Source organism: Vicugna pacos, chromosome 4 (assembly GCF_048564905.1).
Source record: "Vicugna pacos chromosome 4, VicPac4, whole genome shotgun sequence".
NCBI classification, from domain to species: Eukaryota; Metazoa; Chordata; class Mammalia; order Artiodactyla; family Camelidae; genus Vicugna; species Vicugna pacos.
Genome location: NC_132990.1, coordinates 935,017 through 962,014, shown reverse-complemented (window position 1 = coordinate 962,014; position 26,998 = coordinate 935,017). Strand labels below are relative to the sequence as shown.

Genomic DNA, 26,998 nt, shown 5'->3' with positions numbered 1-26,998 from the left:
ATCCATGGTTTTGGCTTCTTTTCCCAGGAGCCTCTTGCCTCCCCCTTTTCTTTAAGAGCACTTGCAAATCCCACCAAACTGTGCCCTCTCACCGCACAGACTCAAGCACACGGCCTCTTAGTGGTGAGACACGTCTGAACTGTAAACATCTAGTTACTTATTTGGCATTGATTCCCAGGCCTGTCTTCCAGGGGAACAAGGTCATTGCCAGTGCCTGTAGTCAATCAGCGATGTTTATTGAGCACTTACTGGGTGCCGAGCACCATGCTGGGGGCTACCGGACACACTTAGAAGCAGGCTGTGGTCCCTGGATCAAGGCGTTTACAATCTAATTCAAGGGGACAGGAGGAAAGATACACGTGCAAAGGCCACAGCCTCAGCCAAGACTTGTTTAGGAGAGAGGATGGGAGATATCTGGAAAGCATCTCAAGTGGTCCAAGTCTTGACAGAAAGGAGGATTTCCACAGGCAGAGAGGATGGGGGAATGCGGATGGGAACAGTGGGATTCAAGAGGAAGCGCTGGAGAGGCCAGAGCGGCTGGCCTTGGGCTGGAGCGAGGCTGGGGTGTGTAGAGAGACCCTGCTGGAAAGAAGGCCTGGGACTAGGGTGTGGTGCTCTAAGGGACCAGGTCATTGAACTTGCTTGAAATGGCATCATGGACCAAAGGGTGCTTTACTACACAGTGTGGAGTCCAGGCCCCTAATTCTCTGAGGCCCAGGGTGAGAGGTCTAACTTATCAATGGCTGAGCAATCCACAAAGCCGTGAGGGTAGCTGTTGGCCTGGAAGGGGTGCAGCGGGACCTTGGTGATGTGGGTGTTGTCACAGACAAGGCGTGAGAAGGACATTTTCTGTAGAGACTTCTGCTGCTTCTTAGTGAAGACCCCAGGGTTCTCCCACCAGAACCTGCAGAGACAGACGCAGAGTTTCTCCATCAGCCCAGCTGTGGGCCCCTCTCAATTCTGTCAAAGGGTAGGAACGAGGTCACTGGGGCCGTGCCGAGGTCTGAAGTTAGTCCTCAGGCAGGACATCGGGACGCCCCCCGCAGAGAAGTGCCTCCCTCCCCACCTTCCCCACGGTGGGGTCACTCGCCTGTCTCCATCTCGGATCTGCCGGAACTGCCTCCCCAGGAGGCAGGCCAGGAGAGGCCCCACCCGGCCCCTTTTATCCAGGGGCTCAGCGATGCCCCCTAGCCAGATGTCGATGTTGTCGGGGGTCCTGTACAGATCCAGTAGCTTCTTAGCCAGCTTCTTGTTCTTCAGCACTGCATGCAGCTCCTTCAACGTCTGGGGCTGTGAGAGGTCACAGAAGCCTCTCCAGGAGTTGTACCCTAGGGCGGAGAGGCTGAAGCTGTCTCATCCCAGGGACTTCTTGCCCACAGTCTCTTTGGGGGACATGCCCACTGCATCAGCCCCAGAAAGTCTGGATTCGCAACCTCTGGGACAGGGTAGGCAGGAAGGAAGCCATTGTTTTATACTGTGGCACTGAAGCCTAGAGAGGGCTAGTAGGTTCTCTGGGGCTTGCTCTGGGTCCAGGCACTACTCCAAGCACTGTACAAATATGTAAACTGAGGAACAGAGATGTTAAGTAACTCGCCAAAGGTCACACCACTAGACAAGGTGTCGCCGAGATCTGAACCCAGGCAGTGTGGCTCTTAAGTACTACATTTAAGAAGGCCCAAAAATCATTGCTTTCCCTCTACGATCCATTTCTTAATATTTTCGGGGCTTTAAAACTGGTTTTAGAAGTCAGTTGTTGATTTCTTTTTCGTCTGAGGAGCTCAAAGATAGTACCAGATGTGTTTTCTGGTCTCTGCATTAGGGAGACTGGAAGATTCCATTTCACAGAGGAACAAAGTAAGTTTTAAAAATGGGCATCTTGGTCTTCTGTTTTAAAACTGATCAGAGCCTCAGGGCTATAGAAGAGAGTCCGCAGGAACCCTGGGAAGCAGCCACAAGTTCCCCAGGCATGGCTGGACCCCTGGCCCACTCACCGGGCATCCCATGGTCCCGGCACCGCTGTATGTTGATGGCGGCTAGGTCAAAGCCGTGGATCGTGTAAGGGGGCTGGAAGAGCTTGTTGCGCAGGTCGCCCGTCATCATTCTCTTCTGACTCAACAACTTGGACTTCTTGGCCAGCAGGCCCCGTACCAGAGGGTCAATTCCACCTGCAGGGAGACCAGGCCCTCATGGGGATGGGGGTAGGCTGGGGACATCGTCCACTGCTGTCCGCCCCTTCCACCAGACATTTTCTCGTAGGTGAAAGAAGAGCTAACTGAATCTTTTGGGCTGGAAGTGGGGAGGGAAGAGCCTGCTGTGGCCTGCAGGGTAGGCTGGGGGCCGGGGTCCAGGTCAGACTGCACGCCTTCGGGGTGGAGGGAAGGGGGCACTCCGGGGGTGACAGCATGAGCATCAGCCTCAGGGACTTTTTCCCAAGCTCTAGTTCAGAGAATTGGCTCCTTCTCCTGACATATGTTCCCGCAAGGAACTGTGCAGCAAGGGAAGAGATGGCAGAAATCAAATGCCCTGATTTGTCAGGACTTAAGGAAAGCCAATTTCATTACAGCCCAGCCCAGGAATCCTAAGCGGAGCTGTGTCCAACCTTTGGCACTTAATGGAGGTGGAAAGCCGTAGAGAAGGCAGAAAGAGCAGTTTATTTACCAGACCCATGCATTCTTTCTACAGCAATCAGAGAAGCCCGAGACATGGAAAGAAAGCAGAGAAAATTCAGCAACTTAAAGGTCAGAGGAGAAAGTAAAGAATAATAGCTAAATTTAGTGACCACATTCTGTGTGTCAGGAACCACTGCAGACTAAGTTCTATCCATATATTTCAATTTTTATATAGCCTAGTGAGATAGGTATTATTATTGTCCCCATTTCACAAATAAGAAAACTGAGGCTCAAGGGGGGTGAATTCACTTGCCCAGGGTCACACAGGAAGTGCATGGAGTCTGACTTCCAAGCCAGGTTTCCCCAGAAGCAGGCTGCAGAGTGAGACAGCCAGGTGCTGCCCTGAAAGGACATACCATCTTTGACTATCCTCCAGGTGTTGAAGAAGAGGGTGTGCAGGGGAAGCTCTGGTTCTGGACCCCATGGCTGATAATTCTCATCCAGGCGGGACATAGTGGAGGGGACCTCCAAGTGGCCAAAGCGGAAGGCAAAGGTGAAGACATTGGAGATTCGGGGATCCACAGATTTGTTATAGCCTCGATATGGAGGGATCCACTTCTGCATCTCATCACCTAGCACAATGGGTAGATAGTCCCTAAAGGTGATAATCTGGAAGGAAAAACGAGTTGTGAGAAAAGGGCATGAGGAGACGTAAAACCTCTGCAGAGCGAGGTGGGAGAGAAGCCGCTGCCAAGAGGGATGACTGGTCAAAAATCAAGGATGGCTAATGGATAGCACATGTGTCCAATTCCCCTTCCTATGACCCTGGCAGACATTACTAATTGATCACGACATACTTTCTGCTGCTCTTTCATAATTTGTCTCCATGTAGGCTTTACCAATCAGTCACTTTAATATGGCCCTTGAGATGTACTCTCTTTGCCATCTTTGCTATAAGTTTACGACTTTGAAGCTAAAGTGACAGTCCTTATGCATCACTTTAACATGATGAAGTCATATTCTTAAACTTTTCCCCATAGGCCAGGGTGAGAGGAATGAAGAACCACAGGAATGATTCACAGGGTAACCAAGGAAAGTTCATTCAACCTCCAGTTCTCAAAGAAATGCTGCACTACAGAGAGATCTGTTTTTCATTTTGTTTTGCTCAAAACAATGAACCAACATAAAGTGAGAAAATTTGGAAATATCATGCCACCACTTAACTCAATAATTATAATAATTGTTTCTTCTTTCGAATCTTTGTCTACAGGATACCTAGTTTTACATAACTGTAACCCTGGAGAATGCATGCTTTTGCATTCTGCTTTTTCACTTTAAGTTTCTCACATTTCTACCTAGCTCCCAACTATTATATAATTAAATGTGTATGATATTCTCTTGCACTCGTGGGTCCTTCTTTTATTGTTTTACTCTTTGGTTGCTGCCCATTTCTTCAGCAGCTTAGATCTAAGGATGTCATCCTTGGAGCAGGCAGTCTGCGCCTCAGGCTGTGGGAGTCAGCAGGGGACAGACCCCTGCCTCTGGCCACAGTGACTGGCTCAGCTGTGGCACCAGACGAGGCTGGTGAGTCAGATTCTCTCTCTCAGGAATTTAGATTTCAGAGGCAGCTATCCTAGACTGTTTCTGGTGGCGCCTGATCTGAGGGACAGATGGGGTGATATGCGCTGTCATTTCCTACCATGTGCAGAAAAGCAGGGAAAACCCATCTGCAGAGAAGGAGAGTGGAGAAGTGAAGAGAGGAGCAGAGAGGAGGGAGAGGCAGAGCGGGAGTAGCTGCCCTAATTCCAGATGGTTTCCAGGCTCTGGCTTTAACCCTTTCTGAGGCCCAGCTACAGTCCCTGCCCAGGGGTTCCGGGAGGAACCCTTACCTGCTTCCACTTGTCTAGGGTGAGCCAATACAAAACACCTGTGCTAGTCTGGGTGGGCTTCTTCCTCCTGTAGTCCAAGAAGCCTCATTGCAGGTGGGACTGCGTCTCCCTCAAATTCATATGCTGAAGCTCTAACACTCTAGTGGGACTGTATTAGGAGATAAGGCCAGTTAAGATGTAATTAAGGTTAAATGATGTCATAAGGGTGGGGCCCTAGTCCAATAAGACTAGTGTCCTTACAAGAAGAGAGAAGTGCATACATGGAGGAAAGACCATGTGAGGACACAGAGGGAACACGGCCAAGCCAAGGAGAAAAGCCTCAGGGGAAATTAGACCCGCTAACTGCTTAATCTTGGACTTCCAGCCTCCAGAACTGTGAGACAAAATAAATTTCTGTTGTGTAAGCCACCCAGTCTGCATTATTTTGTTATGACAGCTCAACCAAACGAATATAAGCCTCAACTCAGATAGTCTTTACGTAGATATTTTTAATTCTTTGGATGATTTCCTACAAACATCTCTAGCAGCAAGATTTCTGAGTCTAAAATTTTCATAATAAATGTTGAATTCTGGAGACTTTTCTAAGAAATAAATGGAAATAGATCTTCGATTGTGAAGAGCATGTGCTTCTGGTTCCAGAATGAGATGGAGTAGACTCATTTTTCCTTAGTCTTCCCCACTAAATAGAACTAAAAACCTTGGAAATTATTCAACAGACAACAATAAATAGACTGTAAAAGCTGGAAAGAAGGTGAACTGGATAAGAACCTCAGGACTTGAGGAATGACAATAAGATGAGCTCCTACACATCCCAGGCTGGGTCCGTGAGAAGCTGGCACCCTGGAAGCTCCAATAGGAATAGACAAAAGAAGCTATGAAAAGCCTTCTCTCTCTTTCTGGAGAGGACTGGGTCAGGGGAAATTCAGCAGGGACCTAGCAAAGAGCCCTCAAACCCACCTCACAATCCAAACCATTAGCCATCTTTGCTCTTGATACACAACCCAGGCTGGTGAATGGTCTGATCTGCCTGCAGCAGTAAAGCCCCGTCTCTCTGTTCTTCATCCATCGGCATAGAGACTCAGGTGCAGTGGTTTCTGATCCTTTAGAAGATTTCCTAGCAACAGAAGGGAGCCAGGAAAGTACCTTCCTGCCCTACAGACAGAGTCAACAGGGATTGAGTTGAAACCCCAGACATACCAGAAGAATGAAGCAGATGAGGATACCATTCAAGGGCTCAGGAAACTAAACTATCTTTGGAACTAAAGCTCACAAAGTATGCCAGAACCTACATGCCAAACCTAAATAGAGTAACTGCATTCTTAAACAGAAGAATTAAACAGGATCAAGAATCTTGTCTCCTAACATAATAACTGAAATGCCTAGGATACAACTGAAAATCACTTATAATGCCAAGAACCAGGAAAGCCACAATTTGAGTGAGGAAAGACAATCAACTAATGCCAATGCTGACATGAATCAGCTGTTGGAATCATCTGATAAAGATTTCAAAGCAGCTGTCATAAAAATGCTCCAACAATCCATTATGTTATCTTGAAACAAATGAAAAAAACAACATCTCAGCAAAGAAGTAGAATTTTATTAAAAAATTGAAATTATAGAACTGAAAATACACTAACTGAAATGAAAAACTTGTTGGCTAGACCCAGTAGTACGGTGGATGTGACAGTGAAGACAGACCAATAGAATTCAGTCAATCTGAGCAACAGAGAGAAATAGACAGAAAAAAACTCCCCAAACTGCCCCCCAACCCTCAAACAAACCAGAACCTCAGGGTTCTGTGGGACAATAATAAAAGATCTAATATTCATATTAATGGAGTCCCAGAAGTAGAGGAGAAAGGGAGTGGGATGAAAAAGTACTTGAAGAAATAATGTTTGAAAACCTCCCCATACCTTTACAGATTTCAGAAACTGAATTTCAAACAGAATAAATCCAAAGAAAGCTACTCTAAGACACATCATAATTAAATTTCTGAACACAAATATAAAGTGTTAAAAATAGCCAAGGAGAAATGACTCATTACCTATAAAAGAACACCAATTTGAATAACAGTAAATTTCCGATCTGAAATCACGGAGGACAGAGAAAAGTGGTACAACATTTTTCAAGTGCTGAAAGAAAAGAACTGTCAACCCTGAATCTAGTATCTGGTAAAACTATTCTTCAAGAATAAAGACGAAAAAAAGACATTCTCAGATGAAGGAAAGAGAATTTATTGCTAGCTGATGTATCCTCAAAAACTGGCTAAAGGAAACTCTCTAAGCATAAAGAAAATGATAACAGAAGAAGGCTGGGAACTTCAGAAAGGAAATGAGAACAGTGTAATGGAAAATAGAAGCAAACAGACTGAATTACTTTCTACCTTATGAGTTTCTTTAACCATAGCTTATGGCTAAAGCACTATCTGATGTGGTGCTAAATGTAGGGACCTAATGGAAGTTAAGTTTTCTACACTTCACTGAAAGTGATAAAACACTGACACCTGTAGGTTTTGATATGATGCACATATGACAATACTGAGAACAATTACTAAGAAAACTATGCAAAGTGATATACTAAAATCAAAATGGACCTCTAAAAAGTGTTCAGATAACCTACAGGAAAGCAAGGAAAACAATAATAGAGGAATGAGAAACAGGGAACAAACAGGAAACAAATAATAAAATGGCAGATTTAAGCCTTAACACGTCAATAATTACTATACATGTAAATGATCTAAATGCACCGATTTTAAGACAGAGATTGGTTGAGCAGATTAAAAAAAAGTGGCCATGGCTCTGGGTTTAATCCCCAGCACCTCCATTAAAAAACATTTTTTAAAAAAGTGACTTAAATTATGTGTCGTCAACAAGACACATACTTCAAATATAATGACATGGGTAGGTTGAAACTGGTGGAATAAGATACATCATGGAGACATTAATTTTTAAAAGCAAGAGAGGTTATATTAATATCAGGTGAAATCAACTTCAGAGCAAAGAAGATTACAAGGGACAAAAAGGGACATTGCATGCTGAAAATGGATCTATCCATCAAGAAGATCAAGCAATCCTAAATGTTTATTCACCAAGCAACGGAGCTGCAAAAATACATGAAGCAAAAATCGATAGAACTGAAAGAAAAAATAGACAAATTCTCAATTATAGTTGGGGACTTCAACACCCTACTCTGAGCAATTGATAGAACCACTAGAGAGAAATCAGCAAGGAGACAGAACTGAATAGAACCACCAATAAATGGGATCTAAGTGACGTTTATAGAACACACCACCCAACAACAGCAGAATAAAAATATTTTCGAAGGACCTATGGAACATTCAACAAGATAACCATACCAGGGCTATAAAATATACCTTAACAAATCTAAAAGAAATGAAATCATATATTCTCTGACCATGATGGAATCAGACTAGATATTAATAACAGACAGGCAGCAGGAAAATGTTTAAACACTTCTAAATTAAATAACGTACTTCTAAATAGGCCACAGGTCAAAGAGGAAGTCTGAAAGAAGATAACAGCAGAAAATACATATTGAGTGAAAATGAAAACAGAACATATCAAAATTTGTAGGCTGCAGCTAACTCAGTGCTAAGAGGGAAATTTATATCACTTACTATACTTCTGTTAGAAAAGAGGAAAGCTCTCAAATTAATACTCTAAGTTCCTACCTCAATAAACTAGAAGGAAGAGCAAAATAAACCCAAAGCAAGCAAAACAGGCTAAAGAAGAAAAATCCTATGATCATATAAATCAATGCAGAAAAACCACTTGACAAAGTTCCACATCTGTTCATGGCAAAAACTCTCAGTAGACTAGGCAATAGAGCAGGACTTCCTCAACGTCATCTAGAGCAGCTACAAAAAATTCATAACCAACATTATACTTAATGATGAAAACTTGAATACTTTTCTTCTATTATTGGGAGATGAGAATGTCTGCTCTCACCACTCTTGCTCAATATAGTACAGGAAGTTATAGCTACTGTAATAAGGGAAGAAAAAGAAATTTAAAATGAAGAAATATAACTGCCTTTATTTGCATATGGCATGATTATCTATATAGAAAATCCCAAGGAATCTACAGAACTCCTGGAACTAATTGAGTTCAGCAAGGTCATAAGATACAGAATCAGCAGATAAAAATTGTCAATTATCTGCAAGCTTCAAACTCCCAACTTACCCTTTCCCTGTACACCAGAAATTGACACAACATTGTAAACTGACTAGTATTGAGTGACTTCAATTAAAAAATCAGTTATATATTTATACACTGATAAGAAGTGGAAACTGAAATAAGAGATGTAATATTTATAATTCCTCCAAAGAAAATGAAATTCTCAGGTATACATGTAACAAACATGTGTAGGCTCTTGATGATAAAAATTACAAAGTGCTGAAGAAAGAAATCAAAGAAAATCTAAATACTTGGAGAGACATACTATGTTTATCTACTGGAAAATTCAACATTGTAAAGATGTCATTTGTCCCTAAATGGATCTATAATTTTAATACAATTCCTATCCAAATCTCAGTAAGATTTCTTTGTAGACATAGATTAGCCTGTTTTAAAATATATATGGAAAGGGAAAGACCTTACAGTAGCCAAAATAATTTTGAAAAAGAAGAAGAAAGTGGGAAGAGTCATTCTTCCCAATGCTAAGTCTTATTATGTGGTTACTAATAGTTATTAATTATACACTGTAGTAATGGTGTAGGAATAGACACATAGGTTGATGGAATGAAACAGACAATCCAGAAATAGATTCACATAAACATGCCCAAATAACTTTTGACAAAGGAACAAAAGCAGTTCAATAGAAGAAAGACAGTCTTTACATAAATGGTGCAGGAGCAGTTAGACATCCGTAGCTCCCCCGACCAATGAACCTTGACCTAAATCTTATGTTTTACACAAAAATTAACCCCAAATAGATCACAGACTTAAATGTAAAACATAGAACTATAAAAAGTCTAGGAAAAAAAAAACAGGAGAAAAATCTTTGGGATCTAGGACCAGGGAAAGAGTAAAGACTTGACACCAAAAGCACAATCCATGAAAGAAAAAAACTGATAAATTTGACCTCATCAAAATGAAAAACTCTTTCTCTGCAAAAGATCCTGTTAAGAGAATGAGAAGACAAAGTACAGACTGGAAGAAAATATTTAAAGTCACATATGTGACAAAGGACTCGTATCCAGAATATTTAAATCATTCTCAAAACTCAACATTAAAAGACAAAATCCAATTTGAAAATATGCAAAATACATGAGCAGGTATTTACTGAAGAGGATATCCAGATAACAAAAAACACACGAAAAGATATTCAATATGATCAACCATCAGAGAAATGCAAATTAAAACCACCATGAGCTATCACTACATACCTAACAGAAAGGGTGAAAAAAAATTAGTAATGACACCAAATAATGACCAGGATGCAGAGAATTTGGGTCATTCATACATTGCTGATGGGAATGTAAAATTGATACAGCCACTCTGGAAAACAGTTTTGCAGTTCCTTTTAAAACTAAAAATGGACTTACCATATGACCCAGCAATTGCACTCTTGGGCTTAAATTCCAGACAAATAAAAACTTATTTTCTTGCAGAAACATAGATATGAATGTTCATGGCAGCATTATTCACAATAGCCCTAAACTGGAAACTATCCAAATGTCTTTCAATAGGTGAACGATTAAACAAAGCATGAGATGGTTCTCAACAACAAAAAGGAATGAACTATTGATATATGCAATGACTTGGATGAACCTCAAGGAAATTATGCTGAATGTGAAAAGCCAGTCTCAAAAGAACACATACTGCATGATTTCATTTATATAACATTCATGGAGTAACATAAGTGTACAGATGGAGGATGGATTAGTGGTTGCCTGGGGTTAGGAAAATGGGAAGGGGGAGGGTGGCTGTGGCTATAAAAACGTAGCCCAAGGGCATCTTGTGGTGATGGAAGTTAGGTATCTTTATAGTGGCGGTGATTCCATGAAACGACACATGTGATACTATTGCCTGGAGCTACACACACACACACATGCACCACACATGAAGATGATGAAATCTGAATAAACTCTGTAGTTGTTATCAGTGTTAACCTCCTGATTGTGATCTGGTGACATAGTTCTGCAAAGTGTTAACACTGGGGGAGGTGCATGTACATGTTTGGACAACTTCTTGAGAATCTACAATTATTTCAAAATAAAATGTTTAAAAAATAAGAATCAACATATCGCCCTTTCTACATCCCTTCTAGTCAACTGGCCAATCAACAATAGCAATTAACTGTGCCGGTGACATGTGGCTTAAGTGCAGAAAATTTTTAAAGAAGATAATCCGATCAAAACAACTGGAATAAGTGTGCTGTCACAGTCCCAGGAGTGATGGAGCCTACGGTCCCAATGAGGGCACCTGGGTAGGCACACTGAGTGATCACGTGAGACTGACTCTCCAGTACTCGGAATCCAGGGACTCATTTTGGGGCCGAGAGGCAGAAGAAGCACAGGGGAGGTTTACAAGAATGAGATGATGGGAAAGCAGCAGCAGCAGAGCAAGGGGGAACGCAGAGGGGCTAGCGGGAGGTGTGGGGACCAGCAGAGAGCAGGGTCAGGAGCGGGAGCGAGGCTGGCGTGTGGCGCAGTGCTCCTGGGCCCACCTGCACGAAGGCTCCCAGGATTTTCCGGGCTTCCTGGTAGAGCTTCTCTCCATCCCAGCGAGGGTTGAGTCTCTTTAGTTCTCTGGCCAGACGGTTGTGCTCTCGGAGAAGCAGGGTGTGGGAAGCGGCCAGGAGGATCTGCTCTGAGGCTCGGGAATCTCCTGAAAGCCTGCAAGGTAGGAAGGTAGGTTCCCCGGAGCAACCCCAGACCCCAGGGACATGCATGAAGAAATCAGTGACAATGTCCCAAAGAGAACCTCTCCTAAGCCCCTCCTTCCAGTTAATTTAAGGGAAGTCAGGTGGAAAGAGATCAGGGTTGGGATTCATAGATTTGAATCTCAACTCTACACACACACTTTTAGCCGTGTGACTTAAGACTTCACATTTCTAAGCCACCGTCTTCATATCTGGGAAAATGGGGCTAATAAGGTCGACCCTCAAGACTGACAGAAAGACTACAGGTGACATTAAAAAATTAAAATTTGGTAATTAAATCCCAACTGCCTTCCAAGATGGGACCCACAAATAAACAAGGGGCTTTTCATTGTGTGGAACAACTTTGAAGGTTTTAGGAATCCAAGTTTGAGAGTAGGGTCCAATTCCTCTGTGTAATACAGGATGAGATAGAGGCAATTGGGAGGGACGGAGGAATAGGATGGGAGGTCAGATAGATGGTGCAAGACCGGATCTTTCTCTTTGTGTCCTCCAATCTTCAGGAAAGTCTGTTAAATTCACAAATGCTTAGTCATACTGGGTAATTTTTGGGGGGGAAAACAGGCAAAGGCTTGGTCTGGATTGATGTGAGAGATGCAGGGACACAGCTAAGAAAAGATCTGGCCCTACAGACTGGCCTCCTGCCATGTCTGGGCGGCAGGGGGCTTGCCCCGGGGGAGTGGATCTTTAGAAGAGAGAAAGCCTCCAAAAGCCAAAGGCAGAGAGGACCAGGAGGACAGGAGCCCCCAGAATGAGAATTTGGTTGTGCACGGGCTGTATGGAGTAGGGGCTTTGTGCCAAGTTTATAAAAAGCATTAAAGCTATATCTTCCTCTTCATCTAGAACTTCCTCTTCTAGGAAATTATCTTAGTAAAAAATTTTTTAAATGTGCACCAAGATTCATCAACAAGGATGCTCATTAACTTAAAAACAACAACAAAAAAATCACAGGAAAACCAGAAATGACTTGAATGTCTCCAAATCGGGTTGACAAAAATCAATTATGACAATAAATGTCACGGAATACCAGGCAGCCACTTAAGAGCCCACTGTAGAAGATGGTTTCATGATGTGATGCATGAAGGGAAGTCATCAGATTACAGAGCATTATTTCAAGTGCAACCTCAATGATGTAAAACAATGTAGAGCGATGGGATAGAAAAAAAACCTGGGAAGATAGGCATTCAAATGCTAAGAATGATTATCTGTGGGTGGTGGGATCTTGTGAATTTTCTTATTTATTTTTACAGTGAACATACGTTCTTAGATTCTGTATTCACCTGGGCCCTTCTGCCAGTCCTGGACAGTGCCCGGGGCGGTGGTGGCTCGGTGTGTGTTTTTGTAGAAGATGATGAGAAGGAACAATGGTAAAGCCTCCCCAGAGGCTGCCCAGGGGCCTCGTGAAGTTTTTCTGGCCTCCCTCTGCTCTCAGTCCCCAGGATAACCCCCTTGTCCTTGGGCGCCTCTGTTCCCAGCCTAAACTCACCCGCCAGGAAGCAAGGCACTTGGGCAGTGGTGTTGATGACCTCACAGGGGCTCGGCTTCTTGTTGACAAAGGGTGGGTAGGCCAGCCCGTGGTCCCAGAACTCCTGGTTGACGGCCATGAGGCCCAGCGGACTACTGAGGTCACGGAGACGGCTGGCCAGGCTGGGCTCAGAGCCGTACACTAAGCTGGCGTCCAGGAAGGAGGTCAGGGCGTTGATCTGCTCTCGGGTCAAAGACTGATAAGGTGGATTGGGGCAGACAAACCCAGCTCGGAAGAAAGGCATGCATTTCCCTTGAGTCATCACCTTGCGGTCATTGCGCGGGAACTGCAGAGACATTAGGGTGACTGGGCAGAGGTGGTACAGCTGGTAACCCCAGGGCAGGTCCAGATGCAGCTGGCAAAAATGCTGATGGTGTCCTCCTGGGACCCTGGGACCACACGCTGGCTCCTGGTGCCTCCTGCTGACACTATACGTCTTGGGCCCCCAATACCTTGAAGTTCATGACGTCCCGCTGTGGAAAAGGGCTGAAGGGATTCATCCAATCTTTTATAGCAAAGGTTCCAAATTTTTGGTGCTGAGGGAGTCCTCCGACCCTGGCACAAGGAAGCAGAACACGAGACAGGAAAGGGTTTGTTAATAATAACTGCTAACAACAGCTACCATTTGTTTATTTTGGCCCTTCCATGTGCTAGGCATTATGTATACTTTATCTCACTCTGGTCCTCATAAAACCCTGTAAGGTAGGTAATTTGGTCCCATTTTACCCAGGAGAAAACCGAGGCTCAGAAAGGTTGAGTCATGTGCCCAAGAACTTACAAACTGCAAAGGAAAGATGTGGGATTCAGAGCTAGAGTGACTTCACTCCATAGCTCATGTTCTTTATAACACAGCTCACAGCCTTGATTTATTTCAGTAAAGAAATCACTCTCTAACTGTAAAATCCCTGAAGAAAAGGTGCATCATGGCAAGTTCCTTGTCCTTCCTGCTGGAAATTCCCATAAATACCGGCTGCTCATTCTGACTCATCCATCAGGTTTCAGCTTTTTCTGGAAGGAGCCGTCCTGGACCCCATGGTGACTTATAGCAACATTCCACAAATTTTACTGTGTATGCAATGAATCTCCTGGGAATCCTGATAAAATGTGGATTCTGTTTCCCAATGTCTTGGACAACAATATCTTGTTGTACTTCTAACAAGACCCCAGGTGACACCGAATGCTGCTGGGCCGGGGACTCAGACGGCCCTCCCCAGCGCTTCCCAATTTTGCCGTTAGTGGTTACTCGTCCATTTCCTACACAGACCCTTCGTCCTTGAGGGAAGGGACAGTGTCTCATTTGCCAGGCACGGAGTAGATGATTAATGTCTATTTACTAAGTAAACGAGTGAGTGAATGAATAGATGTGTGAGGCTTGGGAAGCTGTCAAATCAGCATTCAAGACCTACCAAGAGGTCCTGGCTGACTGCCTGGCGGGGAACGTCTGCTACCTTAGGGAGGCAGGGGGTTTGTCAGGGACGCGCAGTTGCAGTGGCCTACCATGATGGGGAAGCAGTTGTCTCCCTGGATACAGTGCTCATCACACTGCGCTTTGGAGTACTCGCTGCTCCCCAGCTCCGTGTCCGGGGAAAAGTCCAGGTCGTGGTCCACAATCTGACCCCACTGCATGAAGAGCAGGGACCTGTTCTGGTCCAGAACACCCTCTTCATTCAGGTAGCCGACAATCTTGTTGGATACCTCACGGGCCTACGGATGGAGAGAGAAGGAGAGGGAGGAGAAGATGCTTCAAGGATTTAGCTTCAACTGCAGTTTATTGAGTACCTATGATATGATAGGTGTGTTTCACCCTTACGACAAGCTTGTGAGGCAGGTGGCGTTACTCCCATTTTGTAGATGTGGAGACTGAGTCCTAGAGAGGTGAAGTCAATTGACCAAGGTCCTACAGCCACAGAGGGCCAGGTCTGTATGACTGGATGGCTTGCAAGGCCAGTGCCCTTTCCACTCGGAGAGGGAAAAAGAAAGACAGGCTGTTTTCTGAAGCCAGTGCCATGGAGATGCCCGGTGTCTGGGATTAGGGGAGGGGCTCTGGGAAGAGGGCCTGCCAAGTCAGATGAGGCCAACAGAGAGGACCTCTAGGCAAACAACGGCTGGTGCACTCCAGGGGATGGGACAGGGCAGGCGCCAGCGGGATGCAGCAGGGAGGCCATCTGCCTGGGAAACCCCAGGGCACCTGGTCTGTTGGCAGCTGGGAAGTGACCATCACATAACCGGGCTCCGGGACCCGGGCTCTGCTGCCCTCTAGTGGCACTTGGGGGAACACTTCCAGGGAGCCATTCCAAATCTGCATCTCTCCGCCTGCGGCTCCACCGCGCACCCTTTGTCCTGCCACCTATTTCTTCTTCCTTTCCTTGAGTGTTTGGGGAGTGCATCCCTCCTCTTCTGACTCCCATCCTTCACCTGCCTGCCCGGGGCTCTCCCCGACCCCGGGCCTGCGCTCACCAGCGGGAGAGGGAAGCCGTTCCGCCTCTTCCCCCGCGTCCAGCCGAAGGGCAGGGAGAGCCCGTCCTCGTACTCCGCCGGCAGCCAGCGCGCCAACGCCTGGTTGGCGGCTCCCAGGGCGGGGTGCCTCCTGAAACAGCAAGACCCGTCCTCAGCTTCGGCCGGTCGGCCCCGGGGTCTGCTTGTCTGAAAACCCCACTGGGAATCCCCTGGGGAAGGACCTGGAGCCTCTGAACAAGGGATAGGGGGCCCGGAGGAGGTGCTTCTCAACTGTGGGGTGTCTGGGCTACTCTCACCTCCGAAGGCGCGGGGCTCCTCTGCACCGGGGAAAGGTGCTGCTTCCAGTGGGTTACAGTGGTCTCTAGAAGGTGGGGAAGTTAGGGGGGTTCCAACAGCACAGATTCCAGTGGGACGCTAGTCCAGGAGGGTAAGGCAGTGGGAGTTCTGCCTGTAATGTCCAAGTGGCAAAGTCCTGGCTGGGTTGGGCAGGGCAGGTGGCCTGGGCAGGTGGGCTGAGCCTAGTGGGCTGTTTGTGGGGATGGGAGGCACCTGCCTTCTATACCCACCCATGGCCACTCACCCGTTATTACAGTCTCCTGTGATGGTGCGGTAAGGGCTGTTCTCGTCACATTTCACCACGGAAACTGGGACGTCACAGCCCACCTCCCAAGAGAGTGCAGTCAAGTCCAGGCTGGGGTCTGAAAGAGAAGGGATGCCAAGTGGGCTGGATTCTTCCTCCGCTTTCCGTGTTTCTGTGGACACCAGTTGGGCTGGACTCTCTCCAGTTTCTTGGTGGTCCTGTCCCTGGCAGGATTTAAGTGAGGGGTGCTGTGGTCTTGGGAGGATAACACATTGGGAAGCTTTAGGCATCAGAGGCTTCCACGTGGGCACAGAATGGAGAGACCTCCTAATGCAGGCTGTGCTCCATCCCAGTGCCCGCAGTGAAAGGGAGGCAAGGGAGTCTGGCTCTGGGGGCTTCTTTGGGGGGCTCATTTGTGAAAGTTGGCAGAGGCCCCAGCACATTTTGAATCTTGGAGTCCAAACTGCTCCCTGCTTCTCCCTACCTTGTCCCAGTTTCCTTCTTTTGCAACTTTGGAATTTGCCCAAACACCCAGGCCAGGGATCTTCATCCACTTGATGTTTGCCCAGGGAGAACTTGTAGCCTCTTCCTCGAGTCATGACCAATCCCCTCCCTCCGTGACCCTCCGTGAGCTGTGCCATTCAGTAGGGGGTGGGGCGGAGGGGTTGGGGAGGTCATGACCAGTCCATCAGCTCATTGTTTCAGCCCCACAGCACCCAGAACAAGAGGGAAATCTCATCACCTGTGACATAATCCCAGTAAATCCCCTCGACACAGGTGGCTTAAACTGGCCCTTTCACAGGCGGAAGTGGTGACACTGTGGTTTGGGACAAGGAACTGGTGTTTATTGACATTAGTCCTTCCTCTGAACAGAGACCTAACAGATGGCGTTATAACAAAGAGCATGAATGTCCCCTCATTGCGAGCTGGCAGTGGGACCTTGCTGGGCCTGAGTTCCTCTCTCTGCAGGAAAGAGCATGGGCGTCGCTGAACTCAGCCTCTCCTTGCTCTGCAGGTCTAGGAGAGAGAGAGGCGATGGCTCCCAAGAGGAAATGCAGCTTTTGCTGGCTTCTGCTCTCCCCTGTGGTGAGATGACCCCTTCTTGCCATCAGAGGACTGGTGAGCTTTCTGTACCTGTGACGTTGGTCTGGGTCACTTTCTGCCACAGTCTCTTTAAGGACTCCTCCCACACCTGCCCATTGTGGATGGCTGTGCGCGTCCGGCCCTTGGCATGCTTGAGGTACTCTGAGAGCTGTCGAGTGGTGGGCACCTCAGAGCTCATGGCAGCCTTCAGCCTACAATTGAGAGCAGTGGGGGAGTCACGACCTGGCCCCCGGGCTTCGACCCTGTAGAAGGGGTGTGAGGCGCCGTGTGTGTAGGGAGGAGCTGGGTGGGGGGTGGGCAGCACGCCAGAGACCTCCCCCCACTTCTGTGTTCTCTTCTGATGCCTCTGGAAAATCTCTTCTGGGAGGAGGAAGCTACAGCATGTCTTTAAGCTTTGTGACGTCTGCTTCTGAGGGAAGGCAGGCAGAGGAAGGTGAGCCCTTCCTGAATTAGAATTGGCAGGTGGCAGCTGTGCTGGCTGCTTCCAGATCTGTTGGGGAACCTCAAACTCACCTTAGTCCCAGGATGTACGGATTTAGGCTAAGAAACCCCTGACCGTGGAGCTGGCCTCTCATCGAGCCTCATGGACTGAGACTTCTAGAAACACCATGCCTCTGGGCCTCCAGTTCTGCCCACGAAAGCATCCTTAATTCCACCTGGCCCTAGAGTGAGACTGGGGTTTGTTTAGACGTGGCTGGAGCATCCAGCCTCTTGCTGCCCATTTATTTGGCCGGATGTTCAGCCTTTTTATTCTTAATTTCCCATGTATAAAATGAGAAGCCAAAAACCCTTCTACTACTAAGAAATTGGAGATTAAGGGCAAGATGTCAGAAAGTCCCTCTATGAGAACCTCCAGACCCTGTGGTGCTCCGCTTCCTCATGTGTGAGATGAGGGGACTCCAGGAGATGATCTGTAAGACTCTTCACAAACCCCCTCTAGACTCAAGGCTCTAAGACTCAAATATTGGAAGTGGCTCAAATTCTCACAAAGACATCCCTGCTTTGGGAGTGAACTGCACAGGCTGTAACACCTGGCCTGTCCCTGTAGACCAGGTTATTAACTCTATTTCAGGTGTGAGGGGGCCTGGTGTCTCAGCCTGAGGGGCTACGTGGCTAATTACCAGACCTACGTGCTTCTAACCTCCCCTCCACCTTGGTGAAAAAGAACCCAAGAAGATAAACCTGCTGCCTTTTGTTGCAGGAGACCTTGTGGCCCAGGGACCCAGACTCCTGCAGGTCCAGTTTGGTAACCACTAGCCACATTTGGCTATTTAAATGGAAATTCATTAAAATGAAATACAATTAAAAATTCAGTTCCTTGGTGCTCTGGTCACATTTCAAGTGCTCAGTAGCCGCATGTAGTCAGTGGTTCCTGTATCGGACAGCACTGACCTAGAGTTTGGGCCTAGAGGTCACGTTTGAACCCTGGTTCCACCAGGATGGGCGTATGGATGTGACCTCCCAGTGAGCTGTGCCTCCTCTGTGAACTGGGAATCAGTGTCGCTGACACCAGCGCCCGTGGCCTTTGCAACATGCTGTCTGGGTTTGACTCCTGCTGCTACTTACTGGTGGCCTTTGGGCAAGTTACTCAACCTCTCTGTACCCAGTTTCCTTATCCACAAAATGTGGATAATGGTGGTAACCATGCAATTTGATCATTTGGCCTCAAAAACAGCTAAATCCTATAGTTGGGTTAAGCACTGCATAGGATTTGAGGGAGGAAGGAATGAGAAAGGCCAAGAGCGGACTCTGGCACAGAATAAAGCCACGTGCCTTAGCACCAGGCCACCATCTTCATCAGCCAGGTCCCAAAGGGTCCCCCACCCACGAACAAGAAAGTGGGGTTGCTGGGCCTCCCAGGGTTTCACCGAAAGTTCCCATGCAAGGTCCTATGTGCGCCTTCCTTCCTCCTGGGCCAGGGCTCCGTGCAGCCTCCTGCCTGAACCTGACTCACCCGGGAGGTACCTCCTGCTTTGCCTCAGGGTGGGGCTCCCTGGGGGGAGGCAGGGCCTTGGAGGAACTCTTTCCATCTCTAGGCCTCCACCCTCGACCTAGCCAGCATCCTCCCCCACCTGGATGGCCGCAGCAGACTCCTAACTGGGTTCCTGGCTCCTCTCCTGTCCTTCTCCCGTCCAGCTCCACCCCACTGCCGGAGGGAGCTTTTTGGAATGAAAAGCAGGCCAGGCTGCTCTCTGACTGAAGCACTTCCTTGGCTCCCCGACGATGTGTGTGAATCCACATGCTTACTGCATCCATGCTCGTGACCTTGTGCAGTCAATGCCTCTATCTAGTTCCCAAACATTTTCATCACCTGCCAAGGAGACCCTACGCCCATGAACAGTCACGTCCCATCCCTCCCTCCTCCTCCCTGGTACCCACGAATCTGCCTCTGACTCTTGGGTCCTCAGGCTCTGCCTGCGTGCTCCTCCTTTCCTACCACTGCCACCAGCACCAGCCTCTTTTCTGTTTCCTGAGCACCCTAAGCTCTTGCCTGCCTCAGGACCTTTGCTTCTGCTGTTCCCAGACCCTGGAATGCCATCCCCCCAGCTCTCTACATGGCTGGCTCTTTCTCGCCCTCCATCTGGCTTCCCGGATCCCTGCACCTGGAGCCGCAGCCACTGCTCTGTTTATTTCCTTTCTTGTCCTTCTCACAGATCGTGAGTTGCTGGATTGTTTGTTTGGGTGCTTGTGAACAAGATGTTTAAACGTAGATTCTTGACATCTCCACGAGGCCCCAAGTCCAAGACCTAACCAGTGGGGGCAAGTTTGAAAGCAAGGCTGGTGGTCCTGTGCTGCGCAACTCCCAAGGGAGGTGCTGAACACTGATTTTCTGGCTTTTATTCTGCCCCACCTTCGGGCTCTGACAGGATTGACATTAGGGAGGGAGAGAGAATTTTCATTCGGAGATGGTTTCCCTGCTGCCACCATGGGGCTTCCTCTTTGGACTAATTCTAGTGACAAGGGACTTAACAGGCAGCTCCACTGTGTGTTTGTGGCTGGTGATTGGCACCTGCCCAAAAGGCCTAAAGAAAACAAGAAAAGAAGAGGCGGCTGGTGCTCTGAACCTAAGAGCAGAAGAGTAAGCCAGACAGGGCGGCCCTGGGCCCCAAATCCGCACATCCTCCAGCAGCAGGGGAAAGTCTCCTGGAGCCTCTTTAAAAAGGACCTGACTCAAGAAGGTGTGGCGAGGGGAGAAGGAGTGAGCCCCAGGCTCCTGGGCTGAGGGTTGGAGCTGTGAGCTGCTGGCCGGAAACTTCTCTGGGTCAGAGAGTTGGCATCAAATCTCTGAGAGCCGAAAAGTGCCCAAGGAGGGAAGGCGCTTCTGACCCACCCCCCTTCCACCCTCACCCTCAGGCATTAAGTTGTCCCGGTGACTTAGACTTTGCCATCCTGCCCCCCTCCTACCTCCCCCAGCTCTACCCCTAAGAGTCAGAAACCTGGGCTGGGGGAGGGGGACAAACGACCAGGCGCCCTTCTCTCACTGTGAGAGCAGGAAGCAGCACTGAGCTGAGGAAAGTGAGACGCTCTGGGCTTCATCTTCTGATGCTGACATTTGAATTCCTGAAAGGACACTGTTCTTGGGACTAGAAGTGACCAGAGCACATCTTGTCCTCTAAAAGTCAGCCCAAAGGTTATGGGACCGCTTGAGAGTTTACTCAAGGGCCAAGGAGGAAGGAAGCCCCAGGAGGCAAGAGTAAGGTGGGCCCCTCAGGCTTTCTGAGACTCTGGTATGCGTGACCCAAGGAATCACTCAGCCACGTGGAAGAAAGTGCTTGTAGGGTCAGATTAGACATCCCCTTCACAGTAACTTAGAGGCTGAGGATTTAGGAATTGTGGGCTGTTACTCCTACTTGCCACACACGCCCGCAGGTGAGGGTGGAAGGGCAGGTTGTATAACCGCGTTGGCTCCCTGGCTTGTCAGGGCTGGCCCAGGTGTGCTCATCATGAACGGGAAGCCCAGGAAGGGGGACACATGCGGTGTGTGCGTCTCACCTACCTGGTCCGGGAATCCAGGAAAGCCTTGTTGACGTGAGCCTTGACCTGACGCACGGCGTCAGACATGGCGGCAGCGGTGGTCTGCGCTTGGATGGGGAGGAGCAAGGAGCAGGGTATCAGACTCCACTCTTTGGAAAAGCCTTTGCTTCTGTTTCCCTCTTTCTCAGCCATTAACCCACCCCTCAGATCTGAGCAGGCAGAAGATCAAGATTGAAAACATTCACCAGGAGAAAAACCTCGAATGGTAAGAATACTCTCTGATTCTCAGTAAGCTGTCAGTGTTGTTCTCAGGAGTCCACTACAATATAGTCATCCCTCAGTATCCACAGGGATTTGGTTCCAGGACCTCCCAGGATGCTCAAATCCCTCGTATAAAATGGTATAGTATTTGCATACAACCTATGCACATCTTCCCATATTCTTTCAATCATCTCTAGATTACTTATAATACCCAACGCAATGTAAATGCCATGTAAATAGTTGTAAATCCAATGTAAATGCTATGTAAATAATTGCAAGAGTGGGTATTTTTTGGGGGGGGAGCTTTCTGGAATTTTTTTTTCTGATTACTTTTCATCCACTGTTGGTTGAATCTGCTGATGCAGAACCTGCAGATACTGAGAGCTAATTGGACCCAGTGATGGGATTCAGAAAGTCTGTGACCACTCAGGTTGGCTCTGGCTGCTGGTGCGGAATTTTTTGGTTCTTGGTGAGGCGGACCCGTAAGCTAGTCCATCAAAGGGCTTGGCTGATCACCAGGACCCTGAAGTAGGGAAGGGGATGGAATAGAGTAAAAGTGAGATTCCTTGTTTTCACTCGTACTGGGGTCTGGAGATTGGGGGGGCAGGATATATTCTCTAAACAAGGAGGGTATAGTGGCTTAAATAATGCCCCTCCAAAATATATGCCAACTGGAACTTTATTTGGAAATAGGGTCTTGGCAGATTTACCTAATTAAGATGAAATCATATAGGTACAGGATTAGAATGGGTTCTAAATCCAGTGACTGGTAGTCTTATAAAAAGAGAAGAGGACACACACAGAGAAGAAGATCATGTGCAGATGGAGGCAGAGCTTGGAGTGACGCAGTTATAAGCCAAGGATTGCTGGGAGCCATCAGAAACTGGAAGAGGCAAGGAAGGATTCTTCCCTAGAGTCTTCAGAGGAACATGACCCTGCCAACACTTTGATTTTGGACTTCCAGCCTCCTGAACTGTGGGAGAATAAATTTCTGTTGTGTTAAGCCACCCAGTTTGTGGTCCTTAGTTACAGCAACCCCGGGAAATCAACACAGAGTGGCCCTTACCATTGGTGTCAGATGCTGCAGCCTGGAACAAGGTCAGGGAAGCCAAAAGGACTGGGAGATGGAGAAGGACCCGCATCACTGAAACGAGACCCAGGATCATGGCGTGAGCCTTGGAGAGTCCCCATGGTTGGGAGCTGGATCACAGAAAGGGGATGATAAAGCAAAAACAGCCCAGAGAATGCCAGACACCCTGACATTGGGGCAGAGGAGGGGAAACCACGGTAACTAAGCATCTCCCGTGTGTGCAGGTCCACGGTAGGTACTGAGAGATGGAAAGGAAGGAGCTCAGGCTTCGGGGTCAGGAGGTCCTACGTTGTAGTTCTCCACGTGCTCTAACTAGCTCTGTGACATCGGGCAGGTTACGTAACATCTCTGGGTCCTTGGCCTGCCATGTGAGGGGGTTGGACCAAGTGACCCAGGATGTCTGATTCTGCTCTGACAGCCTGTGACTCAAGATTCTGTACCTGTCTTGTCACCGGTGACAAATGCTGTTACCAAATCTGGTACACATCTTAGGAGTTCCCCTTCCCCTTTCTCCTCAGGATGAAAGCCGTCCTCCTCTGGCCCAGCACAAGAGAATGTGCCAGAGACACAGATGCTCAGTTTCTACCTTCAGAAGCCGGCAGGGGCTTTACCCCCTCTCAGAGAGCCATCTTGATGGGAACACATGAATGAAAGTTGTGAAAAAGCTCAAGGTGCCCCGGAGCTCACAGCTGTGTGCCAGGTTGCCTGGAGAGATTCCAGCTCTTCGATTAACCCCTGCATCGTGAGCTTTAAACTCTGACCCTAGATTGTCAGATTAAAAGCATGCAGCTTTGTTTGCTTTGGGGCTTAGGGTGTTCATTAGATTTGGTGGAATAGACCCAAAATATCTTTCAAGGAGATACTAGCTCCAGCCTTGGAGGTGGCCATGGAATACAGATGGAATGATGGTGTATCTAGACTGTGTTCACAAGAGGTCCCCATAGTGTGCCTTCACTGACTGAACTCCAGAAACGCACCCTGGAGAAGGTCCTCAGATTGGCTGCCCTCTCCAGATCTACTTGACGCTCCCTAAGAGGAATCGTGGGTCTGGAGTTTTGCCTGAGAAACCATCCAGGTGGTCTTCCAGGCATTCTCTGGATAATCTCCAGAAAAGGAGACCTGTGTATCTGGACCAGATAATTTCAGGCCCCCCTGACACCCCCACACCTCCTCAGTCTTTCCCTCTGACCTTTGATGATCTCCCTAAATAATTTTTATCTTGTTGAATGTACTTTTTGTAAGCTTACTCGAGAAAAAAAAAAGACAAAGTATGAATAAATGCCTATCTGGTCAAGATTCTCTCCAGCACTTTTTTTTTTCCCAAGAGGAAATCTCAGACAGTTGAGATTGACGCCTCAGTGGGCTCCTGTCCTTACACCTCTACGAGTGGAAACATTGTCCTCCTTTTTGTGATTTGAGGAGATCACTGAGCCAGCAGAAATCTAGCCTTTCAAGAAAACAAAGATGATGGTTTTGGAAAATAAAAAGCATCATTGATATTATTTTATTATTAAAAAATTTGGGGGGGTAATTAGGTTTATTTATTTATTTGTTTATTTCTTCTTCATTCATGCATTCAATGGAGGTACTGGGGATTGAACCTAGGACCTCATACATGCTAGGCATCCATTCTACCACTGAGCTATACCCTCCCCAATATTATTTTATATTGTGGTAAAAACACATAGCATAAAATTTGCTGTCTTCACCATTTTTAGCCATACAGTACAACAGTGACAAGTATATTCATACTGATGTACAAGAGATCTCTAGAACTATTTCATCTTGCAAAACAGAAACTCCACCCGCTAAATGCCAACTCTCATTTCCCCCCTCCTCTCCTCCCAGCCCCTTATCATTGATTTTTTTTTTAAGAGAACTGATGGGTACACAAGTATTCATTATATTATTCTTTCAATGGCTAATGTATTTCATAATAAATCAAAAACAAAAATTAAAAGGTTAGTCTATGAAAAGATGTATCATCTGAGAGAGACCAAGGAAGAAAAATATCGTAGCCAAAGAAATAAAAGTTGAGAAATCTGAACAGGAAAAGGTCCTTAGATACTCATTTATCCTCTCCTTTCCTTGGAACCCCCTTCATACTTCCCTCACTGAAAAGTGGTAGGTGGGAACCTCAAGGCCAAAGCTAAATTATTTTCCATGTCTTGACCGTCTTTCCTGGTGGGCGTGAACAAAGCATATGGGACACAAAGCCGAGCCAAGCAAAGTTCATGCCACTGGCGGCAGGGGGTGTGCAGAAAGATCCTGGAGGCACACTCCAGAGCCAAGAGGCTTCTGGGATGTTTGAATATTTACCCACATTCTTATCATCATGCTCAGTGCAGAGACCATTTCCCAAGCCCTTTGGTTTGCATCAAAGCTTGGAGTCTTCCTTGGGACATGAAGCAGTATCTGGAGACAGAGCTCTTTCCTATGCAATGCCTTCTCTGCCCAATAAACTCCTATTCATTCTTCAAAACCCAGGCCAAGTGCCACCTTTTCTATGAAGTGTACCAGATTTCTCCAGGCCAAGTTAGGCCATTTCTTTTTCTGTCCTCCCACAGTGCTTTACTCATATCTCATGTTACTGTTTCCCCTATGGAGATCATGAGCTCCTCAAGAGCTGTATCTTACTGGCTTTTGTTTCTTCCAGTGCCCAAGCCTAGTGTTGGTACAAAATAGGTGCTGAGTACTTGCTGAATGAATGAAACCCCTAGGGCAGAGAAATCCAACATCTGGAGGGTGCAGAGGCAGAGGGTGGTGATGGTCCCTTAGCAGGGTCCTCCCACCTTAATGTGCCTACTCATCACCTAGGGAACTTGTTAAATGCAGATTCTAACTCAGAAGGTCCTAGAAGGGGCCTGAGAGCCTGTACTTCCAACAAGCTCCCAGGTGATGCCGATGCTGCTGCTCTGCCGACCACACTGAATGTCACGACCTCCAAGAGTCTGGCTCTCAGACTTGCTCAGAAGTCACCATGGGGGCTACAGGAAGGACTGAGAAGGGAAGGCATCAGGAGGATGCTTTTCTGTGAATGGTGAGAGCTCTGTTGAGGGTGGTGGGAAGGGCCAGTAGGAAAATCAACAAACACCCCATCACCCCCCGAATGCTCTGTTTGATCTTCTGAGCAGTTCCAGTATCAAGAGAAGAATGGAGAAGAGAGAGTTCTTATCACACTCTCTACGGCAGAACAAAATCCACCTGAGCCATAGGGTTTGGGACACCTAATTACATTTAAAAATAAAAAAACTGATTCAACCACTCCATTCTCCCAAGACAAAGCCCATCTAAATATCGCTGCTTTCATAAATCTGATTGAGAACCAAGTGTCCATACGGCACTCAAGACACCTGAGACTAGACGTTCAGGGCTAACTAGATGTTCAGGGCTGCTGTCGGAAGCATGAGCTGCTGGAAACAAGATGAAGATCCGAGAGCCCTGGGTCAGGGAACCCTTTAAAACACTGCAGACTTTTCCCGATAGTTTGGTGGTCACATCATATCACACCAGTCTCAAGAACACCATGTGTCATTCTGTGACTAATTTCCCCCAACTTTCTGTGTGACCTGGACCCGTGATCTCTCTGAAGCCTCAGTTCCCAACAGGATGGATGAGAGATCTATGGTACCTTCTAGCCCTAAGAGTTTATGATTCTATGACTCAGTTTTCAGACTCAGAAATGCCTCCTTATCCAACAAAGGGATTCAATCACATTCTCCCTTACACAAAATGGGGATGACCTGCCAGGGTGGCAGCCAGAGCTGGCAACAGAAAATGCCTGATGAAGACAAGTCCAAATCCAGTACCAAGCTTTCTGAGAAGTCTTTAGGAAATTTCATCATCAACTGCACAGAAACCAGGAAAGATTAAAATTAATGACTTACCTGCCAAGGGCCTTGGCCTCCTGTGGCAGCCAGGTGTGTTTCTCTGCTTGAAGGAGTTGGTTTTTATACCATCTATCATAATTTATTTCTGGGAGAGGCCCAGAAGGAAAGATTTTGAGGGGCTGATGTGGCTTGGAGGAGACGCTTAGGTTCAGCGGGAAACACCCTGTGACTCTAAGGCAGACGCATGAGGAAACTGCAGAATGGCAGGGACTGGTTGATACAGTATCACTGACTCTGGGTGAAGCAAAATCCTCTTCTTCCCATGTTCCAGGTCAAATACGGAGTCCTGCTGCAGTCATGGAAGGCAAACCTCCAATCTCTGAGCAGGCTTGTCCCTTTTATGCCCTTAATGGGATCTGAATAGCTCTCAAAATTAGGAACAATTAAATAAATGGCTCTCTTCTCCATTCATTTATTCACTATCCTTTGATTCCTCCCTTACCTTTCACCCAATCCATTGTGGAAGCCAACAGAGATTTAAAATGATTTCTATTTTTTAATTTTTATTTTTTGAGCGAGGTAATTAAGTTTATATGTTTATTTATTTAAATGGAGGTACTGAGTGTTGGACCCAGGACCTCGTGCGTGCCAAGCACACACTCTATCGCTGTGCTATTACCCTGCCCCCTAAAATGATTTTTAAATGTTGACTTTTTCTGGCCCAAGTTTTAAAATACTGCCCTTTCTTGGCCACCAGAGAAGTGAGAAGAGCCCT

General features: G+C 47.0%; 1 protein-coding gene across 2 annotated transcripts; it reads right to left on the bottom strand.

Moving 5' to 3' along the window:
- Positions 1-225: 225 nt before the first annotated feature.
- LOC140695783 (lactoperoxidase-like) lies at positions 226-26,359 on the bottom strand. 2 transcript variants are annotated; one of them, XM_072958947.1, is made up of 13 exons: positions 26,281-26,359; positions 22,370-22,447; positions 21,065-21,149; positions 17,098-17,258; positions 15,964-16,081; positions 15,384-15,513; positions 14,424-14,630; positions 12,888-13,212; positions 11,189-11,349; positions 3,026-3,278; positions 1,992-2,165; positions 1,091-1,328; positions 700-904 (listed from the first exon to the last, which is right to left on the bottom strand). In XM_072958947.1, the coding sequence occupies exons 1-13, from the start codon at positions 26,357-26,359 to the stop codon at positions 700-702; spliced, it is 2,214 nt and encodes a 737-aa protein (XP_072815048.1). The 2 variants fall into 2 exon arrangements, with proteins under 2 accessions (XP_072815049.1, XP_072815048.1); XM_072958948.1 differs by lacking the exon at positions 26,281-26,359 and having other exon boundaries at positions 226-904; positions 22,370-22,449.
- Positions 26,360-26,998: the final 639 nt, after the last annotated feature.

Bases quoted from the DNA above. Each gene is read 5' to 3' on its own strand.
- LOC140695783 (XM_072958947.1), bottom strand. From the start codon at position 26,359: ATGATAGATGGTATAAAAACCAACTCCTTCAAGCAGAGAAACACACCT. The intron at 16,082-17,097 runs GTACAGAAAGCT...CTTCTCTTTCAG, and splicing joins GACCCAGACCAACGTCACAG to ACCCCAGCCTGGACTTGACT. The intron at 905-1,090 runs GCGAGTGACCCC...CTGTCTCTGCAG, and splicing joins CAGATCCGAGATGGAGACAG to GTTCTGGTGGGAGAACCCTG.